At 39.0% G+C, this 25,286-nt stretch overlaps 1 protein-coding gene across 1 annotated transcript; it reads right to left on the minus strand.

Annotated features, from left to right (window-relative positions):
* Positions 1-995: 995 nt before the first annotated feature.
* On the minus strand, positions 996-24,966 carry SELENOF (selenoprotein F). The gene is made up of 5 exons (XM_061379233.1): positions 24,823-24,966; positions 22,580-22,747; positions 10,446-10,509; positions 4,377-4,426; positions 996-1,988 (listed from the first exon to the last, which is right to left on the minus strand). The coding sequence occupies exons 1-5, from the start codon at positions 24,889-24,891 to the stop codon at positions 1,857-1,859; spliced, it is 483 nt and encodes a 160-aa protein (XP_061235217.1). The 5' UTR covers positions 24,892-24,966; the 3' UTR covers positions 996-1,856.
* Between the last annotated feature and the right edge of the window lie 320 nt (positions 24,967-25,286).

The raw sequence follows: 25,286 nt of genomic DNA on the forward strand, positions 1-25,286 counted from the left end.
CTAAATTATCTCTGCTTGACCTACTGCCTCTTCTTAAAGTGTCAAATTCACAGTGCCCTTGCATTGTTCTTTCTTATTCTATCCCTTAGATAACACTGAGGTTCTTGGCTCTGTAGACACGTGCTAGGAACATTTAACTATCACGTTAATGAGGAGGAAGGAAATTGAGAGAAGCAGAAACACTTGGTAAATATCAAATGAAGCAAACAATCTCCATTGGGTGGTAATGAGGACCTAAGGCTGGAGAGAAGGATGAGGTGAAAATATTCTGCTAAAGCAGCATGATAAATCATCAACACAGAAACTGAAATCCCCTGTGGGCAAACACAGCAATGAAAAGTATGGGACAGAGTCAGTATATTAAAAGACCAGTGGATGGCAGCATATTTTTACAACCAAAATGCGGGGTTGTATTTTGTGTCACTTGTTTTGGTTGTAGCTCATCTACTGACCAATACATCACATGTCCCAAGAACAAATCCATGTTTCTCTGATAAGTTAGCACAGGCTGTGAAGATTTGTGCATCTTGTGTACTGTTCATATGTCTCTTCAGACAGTGGTGACCACTGTGGTAGCTGTCCCACACTGAGTCAGGAGGGACAGGTGCAGCATGTGTTAAGAGTAGGAGTGAAAGGCACAGAGTAATGAGGAGGCCAACATCCTATGAGTTGTATGCACCTTCTAAAAGTATTTCAGGAGTAACAGCTCCAAAGGCTATGCCTAAAGAATCACCTTAGTGTATCACTTCTGATAACTGAGTGTGGTCCCGTTCCCAACTTTACTGTTATGCTGTGAAGCTGATGATTTCTTCTCAAAAGTTGGGAATAAAATCTGTAAATTGTAGAAAACATTTTTGAGGTATAAAATTATACATAAAGAGAAAAACTGAGCATAAATTCAGGTCATAGTGTAACACACATCCAGCCCAAAACTGGGATGCATGAAGTAGTTAAAGGGAAGACTCGTAATTCAACTTCACAAAACAAACTCCACATTCTTGCTTATCATATTTATTCACCCTATGTAGATAAAACCCAGACAAGTCATAATGGATTTGACTCATTGCTGTATAGAACTGTTTATATTCCATGTTCACCTAAATTTCAACTGAGAAAGAAAAATACACATTTTTAAAAGACAGTTTATAAATTCATTTGATAAACAGACTTCCAATAAACTTGTAGAAGTTAGAAGAAAAGGTATTTAAGACACCTCATGTTTTCTGAAGCAAAACACTTCATGTAAAGCACACCTGACATCAGACTTCCATACACCTCAGAGGTTTTCTATGTAGTCTTCACTAAAGTGTACTTACTAAGTGTTTCACAGTATGAGAGCATGAGTTCCTCCATAAGCTACAAACTCTCTGAACTAGATACTCGCTGTAAACAGTGCTTCTAGAGAAAGGACAGTTCAAAGAAGAAGAGGGGATTAGCAGTCAAGTTTCTTTGGAAGATAGTACATGGCATTTGGTTCTGACTTTCTTACAAACAGCAGCAGACAAAAAACATGGTAATCATTTCAGTTATTTGAGGCTCTTCAGTTTTAAAAAGCATTTGGAAGAACAGGTCCAATTATAACAAACTGATAATTGCATAATTAACTTTGAAACAAAGCATTTTGCTCGTGATAAAAATGCATTCAGAGCTGAAATACATGAAGACAAGCTATTATGTTTGTCAACTTGTCAGATGGGTGCTGAAGCCTCCCCTCTTAATTACAAGATGTTTAGCACAGCTCAACAGATATTTTAAAGTGAATCTAAAGCTGGAATGTGTTTTCAGTGGTAGCACATTTCATCTGAGACAATTACCATGACAAGGCAGGAAAAGGGAAGGGGGCTGAAAGCAGTGATTTATAGACGCTCTAATTTTTCACTTAGAAATTCTTCCACGCTATCTGTATTCCACTTGAGGATGCTTAGTTCTTCTGCGATGTTCCCGCTGTCATCGAGCAGCTTCAGTACAGGGTCAGAACCACGCACATACTCCAAGGGAAGAAACGAGAGTCTGTTACCTTGGGCTGAATTAACATTCTCCCCCCCCCCCGACTGATTTAGATTAAGTAAAAATAGCTCAAAGCAAGAATAGCAACAAGTCGAAAGAGTGACATCATGAACACTTTAGAACAGAGCACTGAATTACATCAGAGTATTCTGGGTAAACGTTGGCAATACACTTTGTGCTAAGAAACCAACCTCAGCTTTGGCTTTTTAAAGTTTAGACTTCTTCAATAAACCCGAACAGACAAGCTTAGTTGCTCCTGACAAAAAAATACAAGTATTCCAGTGCCCCCTCTTTTGTTCTGATTTTATGCATTTCCTTCCTAGGGTTTAACAACAATGGATTCTACTTTTCTGGAGGAAAACAGATCTGTAAGAATCAAATTAAGAAATTAAGCTTAGGAGATGAGTCTTTTAGCTTGTTTTCTCCTCTCCTCCAGTATTTTTTCACCTACTGTGCAGATTCAAAGGAGAAGGTAGATGTTCAAAGCTAGAGCTGGTGTGCATGTGTATATGCAAAGGAAAAACCAGTAAAAGAGGAGACACCAGACAGAAGCTTTAAAGATGGAAAGATGCTGAAGTCTACACTCCACTAGTAGCAGTTGGCCAGTGTTTACAGCTATGGCTTTCTTGCCTAGTCCCAAGGAATGAGGGTGGGAGAAAAGAAGGAACCATTAGAGACAAAGAGGCCTCACTTCACAAGCAATTAAAACACATAAAAGGCAGTAAATGTCTGAGATCCAGAACAGAGTTTTTTGCCTTATGTAAAACAGGCAGAAAACAGCTTCAGTTTAGACTTTTCACTTGCATTTAATGTCAGAGAGAGGAAAGTGGAATAGTAAGTCAAACGAAGGGGTGAGAGGATGTCAAGGGGGTGTGTGTGTGTGTGTATGTTTGTTTGAGTAACACCTACTTCTTGTCCTTGGCCCACTGCACAAGCTAGGGGGGCAATGCTGTAAGCCCAGCTTTGAAAGATGGTTTTCTACTTCAGCTGGTTTAAGTTACTGAAGCTGGATTTCTGAATCAAGCACCTGAATTACTTTTCTCATATAATCAGTGGCCTTTTTAGAAATTTCTGGTCATGTTCACAGCTCTAAGTTACTTCTATCAGTTTCTAATGTAATCCCATTCTTTCCTGCTGCGTTGTATCTGCGCCTACAAGGCTTTGCTGGGAACATAATACTTTAATGCTTCTGAAGACTCACTAAGTCACAAACTCTGTGATGCAAATAAAAACTTCACAGGATCAGAAAGCTCTAACCATTTAAGTTTATGGAAAACTTTCCCCAGGAGTATTGTACCTTTCCCTGCTGAGCTAACCTAGAACCTAGTTGATTTTACTGGGCCAAGCTGGTGGCATCTTTAATCCATTTTCCAAAAGTCTTGTACAATAAACACAGATCCATTTGCACTCATTTTTTTTCTGGCAGTGCTCTACACCAACTGCACTCGAGACTGCTTTGGTGTTCAATACTAAGCTACAAAGCTTAAAATAAAAGTGAAACAGTCAGACATGCAGAAGGAGAGAAAAAAACTGGAGGACACAGAGACATGAACACATGAGACAGAGGGAATCTGTTTGAGATGGAATCTGCTGCTCAGAAGACAAATCACTTATTGCAGCCATGCACAGCTATGAAGTGATTCCAGATGGTGCCATTTGGTGAATGGAGATTGGAGCGCAAGAGGTGAGAATCAAGCTGTGTATGTGTGAAGTATGCAGGAAGTTCACACAGGATTTTAAGAGGAAGGTGAAGTTTTACACCAGATCTTGAAACCAAAGGGCTGTTTCAGTTTAAGGCAGTGCATCTTATGCGGCTTTGTATATATTCAGGTTATAATAAACACCATTCAGCATATGAATTTCTATAAAGCTGTATGTTTGAAGACTATAAAGCAAAACATCATCATAAGAACACAGCAAGGAAATTCTGAGAGGGAGGAGAGAAATCTAAGAATCACTCAATGTATGGAAATGGCAGCTCCAGCTCCACCAGAAAATGAGGGGAAAACAGAATGGGAAGGAAGGAAACTATGGCAGAATAAGCTTGAATAAATCCAAAATATCTGGAGAGTAAGGACAGAATGCAGCTGCTCCTCACATTCTTTTGCCAGTGGGTACCATTTTTTTTTCCCTTGGATTAAAACGAAACAAACACCACCACCACAGACTGGTACCAAGCAGTTACTGAACAATAAACTGGTTAGTATCATCAGCAGGAACTTGTAAAGATTTATACTGGCAATGCCCATGTATGTCCTCTGCTGAGGGACTGCTTGATCAGCAAATAAGGGACAATCCATAGCAGGACTGTCTCCATCAAACTTAATTCTTCCTTACAACCCAAATGAAAAAGCTGGGTTACTACTCACCTTGATTTGCAGTCCCCTAAAGAGTTTTGGCTTGTCACTCCTGACAAAAGCTATGGTTGGAAGAAAAGAAAGAAAGATGATCAAGCTCTTTTCCACTTGCATAAAGTAGAATTACATTCAAGGCAATATTCTCTGAATCATTTCTTTTGGAATGATGTTTTAGAAGATACTTTAATGTTAAAATTCTTAAAATCCTCACAAAATAAGATTCAACCTATCACACCGAAGGCATGCCCTGGTTTTGCTAATATTCCAAACGCATTTTGTATTTGCTAATGTAACTGTGTACCACTGCCAGACTGCAGCAGACTGACCTGTATGCTGCTGTGATATGCAAATGTGATGAAAAGTGTTTGTTAGAGTGACCAAAATCAGGCTGAAGAGAAGCTTTGTGAGGGAGGCTGAAGATGACACACATCCCATCAGCACACTCACACAAGCTGCAGCACTGCAGGTGAAAGGAGCACAGAGGGAACCGGGGGTAGAGGTGTCATTCTTGCGAACCAGAGAGTCTTATCCTGCAGAGATCTCTGAGGTTACATGTTGAAAACAGCAAGAAAACAAGAAGCTGCTATCTCCTCTTGCTTCTCCTAAAGGCAATCAGCTTTAAGATGGACTCTGTTATGTAGCTACATGGAGAGTTAAGGTCTGAGGTGGGCTGCTGCTGAATAATCCCTTCACAGCACAACCCAGGCCTTGTTTTAGTGTTAACTTGGATGATATGAATTATTCCAGGACAAAGTGTAAGCATAATCCCCTACTTCCAGACATTTTAGCCTGATGAATGTCTGAATTCCACAAGTATTTATAATTTGTGTAGAAAATTACAGCCTTCATTCCTCGTTTCTGTACTGACATTAAGCAGACTCGGGTTGTTCCTGTCACACCCCCATGGATGGGGGATATGGCATCCTTAGTATAGACTGACTCTTCCAGAGGTGCCGCCTGCATATTAAAATTGCTTATTCAAGGTTAGACAACGACTCTCACAAACTGCAGTGTATCCAGCTGGTGTGCATGCAGATGAGTGGAACTCAGGACTAATGTTTCATAGTCTCACAACGTGTAGTGCTTTCCTCAGTAATGATCAGGCTGTCCCCTGGCACCTTTATACCTACCTTTATATCACTGTAGAGTTACCTAACACTTTCTTATTATGTATATACCAAGTGGCATTTATTTTCTCCTCTCTCCCACTGTGGTCCCAGGACAGATCAAAATCATATCCTCTGCTGGCTGCACCAACCACTAGAAAGTATAAACCAGTCAAAAAATATCAATGGCCCATGAGCTGCCAGATATACCTGATCCCTGAAGAAAATAGGGTGTTTCCATTCCTTCTATAGATCTATACATTAATGTCATCCTGTAAGCTGCATTTGGCTAACAATTTCAAATAGCACTAAATAACCAGTTCTTGCTCACATAATGCAGTTCGATTCAGATTCAGAGACATAATTCTCAGTGTTTCCCATGTCCTTGTGACCTGTTAGCTGTCTTGGCTGTCACCAACAGTGGAAAAGTGCACAAAAATGGCAGATATTCCTTATTTTTTTTAAATCCACAGAATGTTGAACTGTTTCATGGCGAATTTTCCCACATTTTCCTTTTCAATTTCAATCTAAAGCTGCACTCAGCCTCTAGGGCTCTGTATGAAAAGGAAGTTGTAAAAAGTAGTCAGTACAGTGGCTAACTTGAATTGCAGAACTTAAATGGCAAGAGAGCATAGTGAAATGGGTAAAGTTTCAGAGGCAAATCTGAACTGTGGAATTTAATTGTATTAAAGAATAGCCTTTGGGGGTTACCTCGAGTTACAGCTTGTAAGTGGTGTGAGGATTTGTTACTTGAGTGACAGCTGAAGGCTCATGTGGACGTGCGTGGCTGTTCTCTGGCTTCAGTGTTGGACTTGAACAAGCTCACATGAAATGGGGACAGAATGAGGTGGAAGGCAGCAGTATTGCATTTTGTCACTTTAAAAGTAGCTATTACATACTTTTATCAATATCAGACGTCCAAATTTTCCAAAAGCTGAAGCATTACACAACATTTTCCCTGCAGTTTTAGACAGCTGGAATAAAATCCATCTCTGTTAATGGCATATTTATTTCTAATGCTGATCATAGCCACTTTCTGTATTAGTCACCTGAATTTGCAATGCAACAAAGAGAAACTCTCACTGTGCAAATAACTTCATTTGTATATCCTGACCTTTGGCAGCTGAAGTGAGAAACTAACATGCTGACATGCTTTAAAAGTACAGATTAGCCCATCAAACACTATGGGTTTTCTTTGCAGAAAATCACGTCCTAAGATGAATGAAACTGATGGGGTTAGGAAGTCAGATGTAGCTACAGTGTGCATTTTGGGATATGAGGCTGGTTGCTTACCACGGGATGGGGTGAACATGCTTCAGCTTTAGCACTGCCCCAACGATTTCCCTTCTGTACCCTTTAGTGAACAGTTTGATGTTTAACGCTAAAATCTGAGCTATCTCCTCATTTTCCTCTCCCTGTAGAAGCTGTAGGAATTACACACAGCACAGAAACAAGCATTTCTCTAACTCCTGGGTTACTCATAGCATTTATCTAGCTCATGGGTGAGCAGGGAAGGCATTTTCCACTTTGACTTCTGTAAGATGAAGTCTGAGCTTGGTGCCATGCCACTGTGTTCCAGTGAATTAAACACCAGACTAGAAGTCAGAGCTGTTCTACTGCCAGCTCTGCAACTGTCCTTTCACATAATGTTAAAGAAATCACTTCCCCCTGTACTCTTACATAGCATGTACAATACCAAAGCATATGCCTTCTGTTTGAAGGCCATCCTGAGGTGAGCGTAGAGAGTACACTTGATTGCCATGCAATCAACTGCAACTAAAAGGTCAGAGAAAAGGATGAGGTGTACACGGGCATTTTAAAGCCTGACCAGCACCAAAACTGTTTTGCAAAGAAAGGTAGTACCAAACAGTGCTTTTGAAGACCCAAGAGCATCCTCTGCCCTTTAACAGAGCAGAACGGAGAAACTCATTGCTATTCTTATAATGTCCCTTTGATTTGATATATATGACATCTCTGTTTTGGAAAAGTCTGTGAAAACAGGTTTGTTGTAATTAAAGCCTGGAGTCCTTAGTGCAGATGACTAAGGAATGTAAGCATCACTTGGGCCCAAACACAGGGCAAGCCTGTGCACGTGCACACATTGCACTGTTCTGAGGCACAGTAGGATGCACCAGGAAGAAAACTTCCTGACTCCAAATGGACATGATACCACATCTCTCCATGCACAGCTGCAGATCTATAAGCTAGGCCTAACTTCCTTGTAAACAGAGGTGACTACCTACTGTTATAGATTAAGAGCATGATCCAGCCTTCCAGGGATACCTACATTCAGGAATATTCACATTGTTTAGATTCCTGTTTCAGAAGCAAAGATCTCCTGCTTAATCTGTAACTAAAAATATACAAAGCTACGTTGAGAAAAAAATTAATCTCTTAATACTTGAGAGCCAATATACAATGGCAGTAAAATCTCACATTAGTTTTTCAACAACTATGCACACAGGTAAGTGTTCTTAAGCTTGTCTGTCTCTACATGCATCAGAAGGATTATAATGGCCTCAAATCAGAAAGGCCTGGAGGAGATTAACAAAACCCTGTCTCTATTTTATTAGTTTCAGATTTTAATGGCAGAAAAACAAGTCTGAACTGGTCATATCTTCAGCACAAGGTCCACAATAAATCTTTACTGCACAATTTTTCCTCCTGGTAAGCTACAGCATGTCTTCAAATAAGAATCTAATGTGATTAAGCATCTGCCAGTAATGGAAAAGTCCACTTAATCAAACTTCTGATCTTTCTGGTGTTTAAAAACCTGTGCTTTTAGTTCAGATTTATTCCATTGCTGTAACACTTACAAGGTCTGTGTATCACAGAATCACAGAATAGTTAGGGTTGGAAAGGACCTTAAGATCATCTAGCTCCAACCCCCCTGCCATGGGCAGGGACACCTCACACTAAACCATATCACCCAAGGCCTCGTCCAACCTGGCCTTGAACACTGCCAGGGATGGAGCATTCACAACCTCCCTGGGCAACCCATTCCAGTGCCTCACCACCTTAACAGGAAAGAATTTCCTCCTTATATCCAATCTAAACTTCCCCTGTTTAAGTTTTAACCCATTACCCCTTGTCCTATCACTACAGTCCCTAATGAAGAGTCTATCTCCAGCATCCCTATAGGCCCCCTTCAGATACTGGAAGGCTGCTATGAGGTCTCCACACAGCCTTCTCTTCTCCAGGCTGAACAGCCCCAACTTTCTCAGCCTGTCTTCATATGGGAGGTGCTCCGGTCCCCTGATCATCCTCATGGCCCTCCTCTGGACTTGTTCCAACAGATCCATGTCCTTTTTATGTTGAGGACACCAGAACTGCCCATGGGGATTCATCCTTTTTACACTGGACATACCCTTCTCCAGTTTATGCTATTTTTTTGAGTAAACGGAACCCTTTACCTTCTTCTAACCTCTTGATGCTGTGAACAGATACACAGCTTCATATTACAGGTGAGTCACATTCAAAATGCTGATTATGCACTGGAAAGCAGCACGGCACTTGTCTGATGAAGGTGACTGTCCCTCAGCATTACACTAAAATTGCCCATTATGTGATCAGGGCAAAGAATTGTTAGTGTTTCAAGAGCAACAGTAGAAATGAGTAAGTCAGGAGGAATGGTTCAAAACTGGTATAAAGGATGATCTATATTGAGAGATCTATGCTGAGAGTCTTTTTGTGATGCCCTGAAGTGTTTCACACATGGAATTAACAACAGAAAGCATGTGAGTTATTACGAGCTTTCAAAAGACATCTGATCAAATAATAGCACGGTACTTTGTGCAACTCAATGCAGCATAAACAACTGATTTTTAGAACTCACAAATAAGAAAGACTACATGTATATAAAGTAACTGCAGTGATCTAACAGCAATACAGAAAAGGAAGAGTAAAGTACATCTAAGATTATCTATACATAATTGTTCTGAGTTATTTTCAATGAACAGAAAGCAAATAAAAGAGTACTTTGTTTAATTTGGCCCTGAACTATTAGACACAAACAGCTGGAAAGTAAAAAAAAAAAAAAAAAAAAACATGAAAAATAAATTTGTGCATAATGTCACAATTTCTACATAAAAAACCACAAAGGATTGACCATACGACAAAGTAGACCATTTTGCACCCAAAATGAACTCAAATAAAACAATAGTGTTATTGAGGCATTACTGATTATCATGTGGACTCCTGTGCTAGCAAAGTTAATCTCCTCATGCCCTTGAACTGGGAAAGAGAAAAAAGCTTTGCCCTGGCCTTGCAGTCAAATAACTAAACTGTGTGTGGGTAGAGGTGGCAGGAGAGGGCCTAGTGGGAGGGGGGCTGGAACTAGATGATCTTAAGGTCCTTTCCAACCCAAACCATTCTATGATCTGTGAACTTCCCTGAGTTGTAATCTGCCTTAAAGTCCTTCTTTTACTTGTTTGTCAGTTGGCCTTCAAGCAGGGAGGTATTAATACTGGCTGTGGTAGATGGAGATAATGCTGTTTGTGCAATTTTATGTCTAAAGCTAGGTTAGTCTTTCTTCTCTATGGATGGCCAAAGTACAGCATTAGGATCTTCATTAAAGAAGCCAAAGTACTGCTATCATCTAAGCTCTTCCCTCCATTTGTAAGAAAACTGCATTTTAAACTTCTCACAGATGTTTTTTTCCCCTGCAGCTTCCTCCCACCACACACTGATGGTTCTGATTTTCCTTTCACTACTGTCTTCCATTCACTTCAATTGACTGTCATTATCCACTGACAAAACAATTATACTGCAGGAGCTGTGAAAAGAAGGTAATTCCATACTGCACAATATGATTTCATCTATCAATTACTTGAGACCAGTTCCATGAGTCTCAGGTCAATGCAACTTTCCTGATATATGAAATTTATGACTACTTGTAGTAGTACTTAAAAGCACATTTTGTCATTCAGCTGTGACAGTATTTCACATTTGAAAGAACATTAGTGGCTTTACTTACCCTGGACTTGGGGGAACCTTCCCAGTTTTCATCCACATACCTCTAGGACAGCTCCTGCATAAAGCTGTAATAAGAAATAAGAAGCTGTTAAGGACAGAAAAAAATAATCTAAATTACTTGTGATATGTTTTATCTGTTGTGTTTCTTTGAAGAGACAATACACTATTGTGTTGATGGTAACAAGCAGGATCCTAAATTGAATTCTCTCTGACTTATGCAACAAGCCACTGTTCGTTCAAGATATGTGATAGTTTTCTTTTGTTGTGTTAAATACATAAAACCAGGAAAAAGAATATCATTTGAGATATGCAGTTGCTGGAAACAAACCTTCACATTAAAAAAAAAAAAAAAGCAATCAGAGATGTTACAATGGGAATTATGGACTAGTAAAAGGAAAACTTTATTTTTTCCTCCCCAAAGATGCTAAGAAAATCTCATTAAGTGAAACTTCAGTCTCCATTTTAAACCTACCTTGGACAGTGAAATACTGTTTATAATAAAGATAAGGTGGTGACTTTAGGCTTCTCATTTGGGCTAACTGTTAGTAGTTTATTGTAGTTAACTGTGATTGCAGAAAGAGATCACATTACTAGGCCTTAGCTGGGCTAACTTTGATGCCTGCACATAGATGTCAGTCACTTCTGTCAGCTGTGCAAGATACTGTGAAGTTAGGCATCATAATCTTACACCTAGTTGTCAATACTGCATACCAAGTCACATCCTTCTAACCCTGAAAACGCACTGTTTGTAGCGTAGCTGACAGAAGAAGCTTCAGGTAAAAATTTATAATTCAACTCATTACCTTCTATAAGCACTGAAAACCTCTGCTTTCATTGTCAGTGTTTGTGTACCAAATGTACAAGCTGGGACATAGAAAAAATACAAGCTGACTGCAATGAAGTAAATTCACGTTTCACTTAAAATATGAATTGTGAATATATGTAATGAAAAAGCTTTCGCTGTGAAATTTAATGCGTACTAACCCTCATGAAACAGGAGAGGTGAGTCATGAAAGCAAACCACAGACAATACCAAAGCAATCTCAAAGACAAATTAACTCTATGTAGGCATTATGGGCAGCCAGGAATACCCCTTCACTTCAGAATACGAATCTTCTGAATACCGGTACAACTCAATATTTGCCTAAATACTATGAATCAGAACATAAAATATCACTAGTAATTTGCAGTTATTTGAAAAGTAACTTATTCCCTGACATGAACTCATCAGAAATCATTGCTTCCACAGGAAACAGGACAAAAAACATTGCAATGCATTGCATTGCCTGTCCAGAACAGCATCTCAGCAATTTGCTTCATTGCATTTACATTTTCAGCTAAATGATAGATTTAAGTCAAAAATAGGATTGGACTGTTCAACCCCAGGACTGCTATGATGAAACAATTACACAAAAGATCAAGAACACAGAATTTCTTTAAAGCTTTTTTACATCACCCAAAGAAAGATTTTAATTAAAAAAAAGGCACTAATAAGCAGCTCAGATACTTGCTTGCATAATTAAAGTGCCTCTGGAATTAAAACATGAGAAAAATGACAGAGATAGGGGAAACATGGAATAGGGAGATTACAAATTTCAATTACCTTGTCTCTATTCATTACTCTTTAACAAACATTCATCAACGATTATATCAGCAATCCGGGATAGATTTAGATAATAGCTCACACACTGAACATTTATACTGGTTCTCCGACACTGACAGTTACCTGCATTTTTCCATCCAGTTAGTATAAAGAATTAAACAACTAAAGAACTAAGTACACCCCAATCTAGGACAGGGTAAAACGAGCATTTGTTTCAATTCTCATTACTGCAAATAGTTCTTTATAGTTTATTTCTTCCTTTCAAACAAGGATTTCTATGGAACAAGATCACTCTGGTAATCTAAAACACACCAAGACATCTTGTAATTACAAACTACGTCCAGTTTGTAACTCCCAGCCAATATCTGATAGAAGTGAAGTTTATCAAAGAAAACAGCTCATTTCTTGATGTCTGTATTTTGAGCTTATGACTCTGCCATAATTGAAGCCCAACTGTGCTGGTACAAAGAAGTTCAGATTCATGCTGGCACAAACAGCTGCTCTCTAGATGGCCAGACAAGAAAAAACCAACCCCAAAGCCCCCACAAAAATCAATTGGCTTCATTTATAACTCTAAACAAAGGTGTCTTTTGCAAGAAACACAGGTTTATTTGCATCAGTTAGGTCACAACAAAAGCAGACTTGTTAATATCTAGTGCTACTACCATCTCATCATGTCCAGAGCAGATGTCCTCTGAAGTTCCTTGTGAAGGCATTTACTGTGTTTCAAGTGTTCCTAAGGATGACATGTATCACTCAGTGTGGAGACACACAGACGTCTGGTCAGTCATTACAGAATGCTTAACTCTGAAGTTCATTTTAAGATAATGCTTCATTTGTTGTAGTGCTGATGGAAGCGAGTTTAGTACTACAAGCAATGAAATAAAGACTCTAAACTATTACTAGTGTCCATTCTAAGGTGCCAAACAAGTGCTATTATGAAGGGCAGGCTGATTCATGTCTACATCTATAAAAATAACTTTGTTTATAACATTCTGATGATATGTTTTCTAAGGCTGTGGTGACAAAATCCCTCATCTTTTACAAAGCATCAACTCAAAAAGTTCAATCCAAAGCTTGCTGTAAGCACCTGAACATCTTGCAGGAGTTCATACTGATGTAATGAAGATGTCTCTTCACAGCTGAGAGGAGGAAAACCATACTATCAGTCATGGCTACTTTAGTGATGAAGTGGTAATGATAACAGAATAAACCACCATTTACCTAAGAGCAGTGTTAGATAAAGATGTGTATTGGAAAAATAATTGTTCCAGCAATTGAAAACAATGAACCTGAACTTAGGTGAAAGAATTTAACCTGGTATTAGGAAAGGAAAGGAAGTAATTTATGCAAGACAAAGTTCATTTCTAAATAGACACAGTATTGTTATCACAGTTACTCATGGTGAAAACTCCAGAAGGAAGGTTATGTTCCTGCTATGTAACTGTTAGTATTTACAACCAAACAGGAATTCAGATCAAACTGAACTGAAAAAAACAAAATTGGTCCTGAGCAGAGATTGTTTCTTGATCATAATAAAATGATGTTAGGTCAAGGTGACCAAAAAGGTTTTGTAAAATACAATGAATTATACCTCATTTTACATCTACAGCACCTATACTTTGCATACCGGTTTCTTAAATACTAAGCCAGACCCTGCACAGGTTACAAAGTGTCATTCAAACTGGATTTGTACCCCCGTTTGCAATTAGCTGAGTGAAATTCTAGCACCATCATGTCTTGAAACATGCAATGGAAGAGGCTATTAAGGTGAAGCCATGCAATGGTAAATAGCTATCTTGTGGTATCTGGATTCTCTCTGATACTGCGTATTTTCCTCTCCTACTATCCAACCATTTAAAAACTAAAGTTAGGCTCTGAGAACATGCAGTACAAAGCAATTTATGATTGTTGATAAAACTGGAACTGACTCTTGCCTCAGGTACAGGACAATCCTCCACTAAATATTTACCAACAGCTAATCTCTTCCCAATGCAAACAATATTTGGTTTTACGAAATTCATCACAATTTTGATTTCATACTCCTATACAAGCAGATCTCCCAAAGAGGTCTCATCCCCTATCAACTCATGCTGTTATTTTATTTAAAAGGAAAGTCAGGAAAAATACAGATGATATTATTCTTCTCAGCCAAAGTACCCTGGTATGTGCAAACTGGTATTGTTTTCCAATAGGGTGCCTGATCCCTTGCCTGAAAGTCATGCAATCTCATTTTTAATGTGTTCCACCCAACCATGAAGCAAAGCAAGTTAATAGAATTTGTATTGTTCTTCTGAGAAATGAAGTCACAAGGTAAAGAGATTTTGGTGCAAATTTCTTCTGCTCGTTCCTAAACTCCTATGACTATCAGTTTGTTTGTTACTTTTAATTGAAAGCTGGATTAGGTACAATAAAGGAATACACACATAGATGCAAGGAGAGAATGCAGGGTGTTTGTATGGCCAGCTACAAGTCTTCAGAATCACTCTGGTCTTCCCCTTCCCTGGAAACAGAAAATGAGCAAGAATCTGTGGGTTAACACAGAGCAGTCAGAAAGCCTCACTGCCAGGAACATTATGAATTACCGCTCTGTCATGCGGAAAGCCAGTAAATCATTGCTACACACATACATACCATTCACAACTGATGTCATCAGTAAATTTAGCAACAAAGAACCTACTCCCATTCACAGCTCATTATCCTGTGAAGGGAGATGCCTAACTCTAAATAAGGGTTTGGAAACAGAGAGTCAAACAGTCAAAAAACAGTTAAGTGAATTACTGCTATTCCTGTGGTTAGTGCTAGTATTACAAGCAAATTCCTGTGAACAAAGCTGAAGCAGAATCAGAGCTCTCATCTGTTTGCAGGGAAGAAAATTCCAACTGAATATAAGGGCGGGGGGAAAGTCACAATAAGGGTGTTTAAAAACTGAAATCATTTACTAAGAAAGGTTGTGGAATCTGTGTCCTTGGAGATCCTCAGATCTTTGAGCTCTGCTTTGAGGAGATTCAACTTCTTTATTGTGTATGTCATAGTAGTGCACAACTAGGTTATGTACAATCTTCAGCATACAGAAAATGTGTCATCCATCTAAGTGTTTTATTTTTTATCTCAAACATTATCTCCTCCTTGCAGTATTATATAAACATCTTTGCTCTTTAAATCCAACAACTTCCCCCCCTGGCAAACTGGTTTTTGTTAACTTTGCTCTCTGAAATCATTTGGTGTAGGCTCATGTGAGCAAGAGACCTGCACAAGGGCAAGAGAGAAAAATGCAGAAGCTGAGCAACCAACTTCAAATCTTTGGAGTTGCAGCAGGGATTAGGTGCTGTGAATGCCCAGTTTGAGTGGAAGTGGAGGCCAGAGCAGAATAGAGAAGGGTGGCAGAAAAAGGGCTCCTATGTAGAGGCTCTCACTTGGACTTCATAAACAGAATTACATAAGCTAAAAAGTACAGGCAATGTAAATTCCCATTCTGGAACATATTGTCCAAATTAACTGCTATCTAATCATCTTCTTACCTCTACATTTAGAAACCCTGAGTCTCTTACTCTCAAGAGTATGTGCTTTTATTAAAGAAGAAAACATCTTAGAAGAGTTGCAAAGAAAATGGTAAGAAAAGAAGTCATCAACTATTTGTTTGACCTTGGATAGTTAAGTAATGTGGAGACTTTATACTTTTGGAAGTTGTTTCAACAAGCGTAGGGTCAAATGCCAGTGTTTTATCCAAACGAAGGAGGTCAGACTTAAACAGCTAAACCTGTTCCACTCCCCAGCACAGATGCACATCAACACCTTTAACTCACATTTAGCAAATTCACATTTATAATTTCCCTAGCCTTTTCTTTTTCACAGATAAGACTAGAAAGAAGTCTTCCGTAAGTAAGGCTTACCCTACTACAGGGCAGATAATGTATTTTATCTTAAGTTTATCTGACAGAGATGAACCATTGGTGAATCTGATCCAAACAAAAGATGGTAAATCTCTGTCTTAAGCAATGACTAGCAAGCTGCACCTTCCTTATCTAAGACTACTGTTTGTCAACATTCAATTTAATTGCTGATAACAGCATGTAAGAAGGAAGGGAAATAGTGTACCTGATAAAGTTCTTGAGAAGGAAATGCACTTTAGCACATTTTTATATTAATATTTATATATTTATACTTAATAGTCCCCATAACGTCATTCCACTGTGAACTTTTTCAGACACTTTTTAGTTAAAAGCAAACTTGAAGTATGATCATTTGACATATTAGCCTTAGAGAGTTCTGATTCTTAAAATATACTGTCATTGAATTATGCTATTTTTAAAAGTCACACTTGGTTAAAACAACAAACATGAACCACTTTATGTAGCACGTTAGAAATAAGGAGTACAGCTGGGCAAAAGCACAATTTGATTTTTACAGAGCAGACAAAGGATTTTATAGAACACATCAAAAGGCAGAAAAAGATGGTTTTACGTTTTTTGAGAAATAGCTACAATAATTCTAATTAATTTATTCAAGTCTTGCTATGACTTACACTGACGTTACACCACTGAGATGTCAATGAATTCTAAGCAGTCATCTATTTTTATCCATTGAATTTAAAACTCAAGATATGAGACTGCTTCATTGGCTCTATTCATATGAAGAGCCTCTGGCAGAACAAGCAAGCAGCCAACAGGAATTTCTGAGTGTAGCACTTTAATTAGTGAAATGGAAAGATAAAAAAAAACCCCACAACTGAAAAATGAAACTAAATTGGGTCACACAAGAGCAGCCTAAAGCATAAAAAGCATTTCAAAGTTATTCTGGTTGCAGGAACTGCTGTGAGTTTTGTCAACTATTTAGAGTTTTAAAAAGCCTGAACAAGAATGTCACCTTATTCCTCCTTGCAGTTCCTAAGAGTACACTGAAAAGTTCTGTAGGGTTTTAAGAGAGCTTGCCATATTTTATTATTAAAAGTAGCACACAGGCATAATTGCAGTGACACGTTTATTAGTAATACTACACTAAATATTCAGTTCATTTCCAGGAGGGGTCTAACACTAATTCCACACAAATTACTGCATTTAAGTTATGGTAAAACTACATCATAGAAAATATAAGTATTATCCATTAGGGTTAAAACTCATTCTGAGGAACAGCTTCTGCATACATGCTCATCTCCTACCCTACGATGTTTTAAGGCCTGAGTGACTGTCCTGCTGTGAGTAACAAATACGGTACTCTACAGAAAACTGAATTTGTATATTTTTTACCTTTCAGCGAACTTGAGCCATCTTCAGAATAGGCCAAGCTGAACATTAGCAACTACTTTTACATGGGCTAGGTAGGTATAATTCTCTTTCCTTTTGTGTATCATCCTTCACCTCTGTATTTTTCACCCACAAAACACTCTGGTAAGTTGTGTGATACTATGCAGAAACAGGTAGCTGGTGTGGAAGAAAGGGTCATAGCCCAGGCTTCATTTTCAACAGACTAGAAGGTCTATGGTTTTGCAGCGCAGAAACAGGCTGCATTGTTCATGTCCTGAAGTGACTTTCTGCAATTTCAAATACTGACAACTTGCAAAGATAAGGATCTTAGGTTGATGCAGTGAAAACAGGGTCTGATCTTTCTGCAGATAAGGCAAAGTACCTGGTTAAGCATAGCACCAGTTCCAATGTAACAACTAGGGAATAAACCTGCAACCTATGCCCAGCTGCCATGTGTCTATTAATGAAGACATGCTTACCCACAGTGGAAATCCATTGTAAAACTAGGAGAAGCTCTTCTGCTGTGGTTTGACCTTTTCCCCCATTTTCCAAAGTGTTTTAGGATGTATTCTCAGGATTTTCTTGCCAGTTTGTTCTCCGTTTCCAGCATTTTTCAATGTTGAGAACATGTAACACTTAAAGGTCACTAAATACCAGTTTTCTATATCTCATCCATTCTGTTTGTCTACAGCTAATGGGGTTATGTCCATAGACTTGCATTAACTTTCAAACAGCAGCCAATTACTGACAATCATTGTAGGTTTGGGTAAGATGTAGAATTGGGATCTGAATGTAAAGCAGTGATAGCCAAAGTTGAAGCTGCCCACATTTATTTCAAGTGAGTATTTCACAATACTTTCGTACTGAAATGAAAGGAAGCTTTTATATTTACTGCTGCAGGAAGAACATTAAGTTGGAAGCCTCTCCTCTTGTAGCACAAGAATCCATTTCAGGTTTCTGAAATATTCCAGTTATTTATATTCTCACATCTAGTACAAGTTTGCTGAAAGGTAATCCTAAAGTTCTCATTATCTGAGCAGTGCAGAGCCCAGGTATTCCAATACATTATTAAACCATGCTTTGACAGCTTCCAGATTTTGACAACCCTGAATGTGTGCACAAGAAAGTTGCTAAAAATGTCAGGACCTTAAATTTGTACAGTGCAGCACTTACTGCCCATCTCTATGGAACTTTAAAAGTATGCATAGAGACTTCTGTATCATCATGTTAGTTTATGACTAGTGTAAAACAAAGCCATTTAGAAACAGTGTACGATAGACACATATGATGTTACCCATGACAATGTGTCATCTAAATCATCCATTTTTATGGCTCAAATTTCCTAGCCATCTTTTGCTTACACCTAATGTCCCATTATCTAGTTCACCAAAGACCCCAACATTAGAACATGACAAATACTTGACAACAGAAATTTAAAATGCTGAAGTTTAAAGCATCTTAGTGAGCAAAACGTATTTCGAAGCTCCATTTAGAAATACTGATGACCTTTAAGGGTTGTAGCAATTCTGCACACTGCAACTGTGCCACTTAATGTTTTGCAAATTTCACCACAGAGTTCATTCTTAAAATCAATTTGCATTTTGACACATGTGTATTGTTGCGATAAATCTAAGATTACAATATACAATTAATGGAATATGCTTATAGCAGTGTCTGAAATGATCACGCAGCACAAGTGAAGCTGCAGATGGGGTGCAGCTATTTTCAGCTACTGCAAAATATGGACAATCTCTCCTGCTACTACAATTTCATGCACAGTTAGCTTCACCTCTATTTCATCCTTCTACATTTTACACACCAGCAGTACTCTGCATCTGACAGACTGAGGCTTAAAACTTGCAGCTGTCTGAAGCAATACTGTTTAAGCCAGCTTCCGAATTAGTCTGAAAGTGAATACAAAATCTCTAGAAGAGGAGCAAATAACCAAACTTATTCTTCCATTCTGCCCACACTACAATTCTGAAGCAATTGAAATGTTCACTGGCCTGGTGTCAGCAGAAGTTTAGAGCAAGACAAATTCTGGGTAAAAAGAGCACCTCACAGCTATTTTCCACAATATCAATTCACAGAACACTGAACCAATAACAAGATGAAGATTAATAGACATCTATCAAGGGTGTGAAAACAGTTTAAATCTGTAAACATCTCATTTGAGGTTGCACTGATGCTATGGCACAAGGTATTTTTAGGACTGGGCGTATTTCACAGTTCATCTGTGAAAAGTAGAAATGATCTTTAAATTCTCATTTCAAACTCATAGCTTATAGCAAGTCATGCTATAAACTAACTCTTGCTTTTTCTATTTCTAACACTTTCCACATACAATGAGAATTAACCTACAATCCTGAAGACTGTCCTGGAATTCTAATAATTAGCAAGTCTGCCTGTAGCACAGACTACAAACATGCTGTGTCACATGATGGGAACAAATAGCTACGCACATAAGGAACAAGCTAGGTCCACTGGAATTGTGGTTCAGAAAGGCAGAAAAAAGACCCCTGTACTTTGAGGATGTTCCAGCACGTAGTTACAGCACTAGCAAAACCCACAGCACCACTGCTCTGGATCTCAGCAACATCTAAGGTTTATGATCTGCAAGTCAGGCATCTTACAACTAAATACAGGTTTTAAAAGGAAGACTAAAAAAATTCCTCAAGCAAGAAGGCAGGAAAACACCCAACCCCTAACTACCAACTTTTAAGATATTTAACATCCGTTCATTCTCAACTATCACATTTTCATTAGCAATAAGATTTCTATGGTAACCTTAAAAAAAAAAAAACACAACAAAAGCTAGGGAAAGGGAAAAATATAGCAAAAGACAGTATTCAGAAGCTACTATAAATTATATTGGTAATTTTTATGCAAGAGTAAAATTTTAAGCTCAACTGCAGACAACCTACAACCAGCATGATGTTAAAACACAAGTCAATCCCAAATGTGAGGATTCTGAATACAATCTGGTAAGATAATATTTGCAGTAATCTCTCCCAACACCAGTTTTCTACTGGGTAGTCTTCAAGGGGAGTTACTCAGTACAAGTTCAAATAACCAAAACCAACCCCAATCAGCAAATCCCTTCCGAAGCAGCATTCAAAAAAAAGCTAGAAATGATGCTATAATTTAGCACTCAACCTTATAACCGTCATGTTAGAACAGTCCACTATTTCTACTCACACACACAGTATGGAAAGCTGGCATTCAAGCCAAGATGTGAAAGTGCATGAAAACAGTACCACAATCACTCCTAGAACTCAAGCTAATACTTAACGTGCTGGCTTCTAATCTCAAGTATCATTTGTCTTAAATGTCTTCAAAAAAGTCACAGAAATAAGAGCAGATAAAGTAACGATCAAGATGTACATGGAACTGTGCTATAGCAGCAGATTGCTCATATTTACTGAAAAGCACAAGCAGAAAATGAAACTGGGTAGGCCAACACAAAGGGACTAAAAATCCCAAAACTTATACAATCTCTTGGTTCCTATGAACATACAACAAATTCTGGTTCATTGTGAAGGGATTTATCAAACAATCTTGTGACCCCATCCAGCCCTATAATATTTGTTCTACTGCATTCAGCATGACTAAAACAGAAAAGTTCTGAGACTAAAAATATGCCACAAAATGGCATTTGATTAGTCTTACACAAAAAGTGTGATTACCCACACAATGAAACCTTGTTCTGATTGAGGCACATCAGTGTCAGTATCTTTTGATTTAGATTCTGTTGTTTGATCCAACTTTCATGAATGTAATGTTTACAACACAGTTATACCCTTGAGTGAATTACTGATAAATTCAAAAAGATTTTCTTTTTCCCTTCAGGTTATGTGACAGAAACGCAACACAACTCCTCTAGTTTATTTTCCCACCAAATGACAACAGAAATTATCCTGCTGCACAAAGTCTTGTGCTACATCTTATGCACATTGAGGTAAAACTAAGAATATCACCTGAACAAATAAAAGCATCCACTCCTCACACGAGGTCAAGAAGCCTTGCTGCTGCCACCAAACTGTCACAAGTTGTCATGCACAGCCACAGCACAGCTGGAGACCCTTCCTTGTTTTTTAATTCCCTTTTAGTACATTCCATTAGATTTTATTCTGAAACTTTTCAGCTTTTGTGTGTATGTATATGTATACATATGTACATACATACACACACATATACTGGGGCATTTTCCAGAGACCAACTTTCCTTTCCAAAATTCATGTATCTAGCAAAGGAAAAGTCATAGATACCAAATCCCATAAAGACTGTACTGAAATATTACTGCAAGTATTCTTTTGTCAATATATGAAACAGCACAGTTTACAGTCTTGCCTCTTACCTTAATAGTCTCTTAATATTAATGCACTGATTATTTATTCTCTGCAAGCCTCAAACACTTGCTTCTTGATATTTATTTCATCTAACACTAATCAGTGATTATGTTCAAAATTATAGGCAGACTTTATTAAATATTATGTTGAATTAATTGATGGGAGAAACCTGTTAGATTTCCTCATTCATTTCATGTTGTCAATTATTTAACTACCTCTTAGCCATTACAAATTTCAGCATCTCTTGTTCCTGAAATCCCTACTTTCCTGGTAACTGACTGGTCTTCAGTGTATTCTGGAATAATCTTAAATTACAATATATTTGAAAGCACGTATTCTTTTCAAGAGTTCTGTAAAACTTCTTCCTTCTTGATCTACCTTAAGCTGGGTAGATATTTATTTACTACAGATAAAGGAAAGGTTTTCCATTAGCCTGACTGAAACACAGCATGGGCTCAGCGCAAGATCATTCCCAATATTTTCAGACGTTAGAGCCTAGCTGTTCTCACCACTGCAGAATAGAGTTGAGCACTCCTCCTTCTGTCAAGCTTGTGTCACTTCAGAAGATGACATACAGCTTTGCTCCTTGGGACTGAACTGAATATCCTGGCCATTACACTAGGGTCAATGACCAAGCAATAGCCATGATCAAGAACACCAGTCTATGGTATTTTTTTTTTTTTTTTCACCTCTTCAAATCCCATATATCTTTCAATCTAAAGAAGCTGGACATAGCTCCTATGAGCCACTTCACACTAGAGAGGGGCTGTCACAGAACCAAAGACTTCCCTACTCATACAGTCATGTTATAGCAAGTCTGCACATCTAGACTCCTCTTGAGATTATAATCCAGACTGTCATATATTTTTAAAATGAAAAGCTTCATAGATGTAACAAAATGTGTTAAATTATTTCACAAAGGATTTGTTCCAAAACTTACCTTTCTAGTTTCCAACTGAGCTTCTTCTTGGCAGCACTGCCTGCAGAATGGGTCCAACTGATTCAGATTGAACTGCCCAAGAAGGCTGCAAGAACTGCAGAGCAAGTTACTGGAGAAGCCCAGCTCTCTGCAAGCTTCTGATGACAACTGTGCTCCATAGGTGCTTATCTGAAAATCAATACAATGTTATACTTTAGTATTAATTTAGCTGTTTAGAAAAGGAAGGTTTAAAATGCTTCAATAATTAGGAAGAACAAAGTTCTTCTGTGACTCTTCTACAACAACACCTAATGGCCTGCTCATCAGTGCAAAACAACTTACTTTGAAGAATGGCCTTTAACTAATAGTGAATTCTAGAAACTCATTATATGTATATTTCAAGGTTTCAAACCTGCCAGAATTCATTTACATACATTTCTGACAACTCTATTCTTTTCCTACTGCTAGCTACAAATTAAGAAAAACCCAAATATAATGAAACAGCTGAAATGCACATGGCTACGTGTCTCTAAAGTCTGCTCTTTCAAAGCAATTACAGCAAATTTCATATCACCAAAAACACGCTTGGAAAATAAGTAGAAAAAGCACAACTAGGGAGTCATGAAATGGAACAAACTGCTCAACAAGGCATCCAAGTAGGATTTTCATTTCATGTTTGCATTAATGTTACAGGAAAATTGTGTACTAAAAATGGAAGTATAGATAAAACCCTGCAATTCTGATTTACCAGTAACACATTAAAATAGGTAACTCAATTACATGTAAAACACTGGTTCCTTTTCTGAGCAGCAAAAACAATTTTACCAACTATCCCAGCACTTAAGTGATATTTGGGTTTTGTTTTCCCATTCCCCTACAAAAGGGCTTTGCTTAAACTCTTTCCTTCCATCTGTATGCTTGGGTGGAGTTGGGAGAGGTGAGAGAAGAAATTAATAAAGGGGGAAAAAGAGACAGTTTCCCCTGAGAAGCTTCTCAGTCTGGTTGAAAGACCTTGGACAAAACCCACATCTAAACTGGTAACAAAACAATCAGCAGGCAAATCTGTGCTCGGAAAAGAGTAAGACAATACAAGCAAACAGGACTGGATGTTACCAGACCAACAGAAGAGCTGTGCTGGACCAAACAGAAAAAACACAGAAGAAAAACTAAATTAGTTCTTCAGCAAATCAGACTTCTCTTCACATTCACCCATCATTTAATCTTTATAGCATACTCGAGACAAGCCCCATTTCCTCCCCTGAAGCAGCCAACACACTGCCAAAGGAAAAACATCTGATGTGACAGATAGGAAACGTAATAATTAGGAATTGGCATAAAATATATCAGACGCCTCAGTTAAAGCAGGAGCAGAGAATATACAGAAAATACTATTTTTCTTCTTCCTATAGGACATTGCTAAAGTAATTTCTGTAATTCTGCAAGCATAGAATTCTTTGTTTCTATAAACAAAAATGGGACCCTATCTTACTGGAATAATCTATTATTTAGCCTTTCTGAGGGATACCGGCCATAAGGAATTTAACACCACCACAGCAGTATAGAAAAATCTAATGAGAATGCCAAACACTGCCAAAGCTGCACCTTAGTTTTTATTCACTGGTGTCTTGTATAACCTCGTGTCTCTGGAGCTGAGGTGGGTCAGAACTTTAAGGGCATCGGGTGCCCTAAAATAGAGCTGATCTGTCAGGGAAACACCAAGGTACAGCCTGCACAGGAAAACCTTCAGACAGAAACCAAACCCCACCTACTTTCACTTTCCAAACCTATTCTTATCTTTACTGCTAAGAAAAACCCGGTTCATGGAATTTATGCCAACACACAAATCCCATCAAAAACGGGCGAGGGAGACTGTAGATTAATGCTGCGAGTCGCTGCATCACCCACATCCCTCGCTGTTTCCCAAGCTAACGGAGTAAATCGGAGCCGAAGCGAGGGTTCAGGCTTCAAAATGGGGCTTTCGCTGTCTGGAGGAGGGCTAAGCAGCGAGAGCAGAAGGGAAGAAGCAGCAGCAGAGCACAACTGCTGCCAAACAGAACACAAGGAGCGGCCACGGAGGCAGGAGGCAGACGAAGCACAAACTGATGCCTCAGGGATGGGATGGGCAGGTCAAGGCCCGCTGCCTCCGCCTTCCGCTACAGGACACGTCTCACTCCCGCGCTACCCCCCTGTTACACCCTGTCTCTGCCTGGAAGCCACAGGTGCACTCAGGCCCCGAGCACGAATAGAGCGGAACGGCCTCTCACCGCCTGCAGCCCCACCAGCAGCCAGAACCAGCACCGCCCCAGGGCCGTTTTCTCCGCGGCCGCCGCCATCTTGGTGCCAGATCGCTCCTACCAGCGTCGCCGGGAGGCCGCAGAAGGACCTCACCCACTGGGGATGCCCGACACGCTGCCTGATACGGGAGACCGCAGCCTGCGCCTGGCACCACAGCAGAGGCAGCTAAACCAGAACACCAGTGGAAAGCCTAGAGCAGAACCGATTTAGTCTATCAGAGCAGCGCTTCACAGCGAGCCTAGAGGCGAGGCCGGCCCCCAGCCTTAGTCAGACATTGCAGAAACACCCCTAAACCAGACCTTTTCCCATTCCGGAGAGGTGTTGCCTACCGGCACATAAGCCCCTAACCCCGGAGACTGACAGGCGGCGTGACCAATAGTGTTGTGCCTTTGCGAGTGTCGCCGTGCCTCTGCCCAATGAGCGTGAGGTGATG

Source organism: Neopsephotus bourkii, unplaced genomic scaffold, assembly GCF_033783945.1.
Source record: "Neopsephotus bourkii isolate Nb327-2 ecotype Australia unplaced genomic scaffold, CSIRO-AGI_Nbou_v1 NB_1768, whole genome shotgun sequence".
Classification (NCBI taxonomy): Eukaryota; Metazoa; Chordata; class Aves; order Psittaciformes; family Psittacidae; genus Neopsephotus; species Neopsephotus bourkii.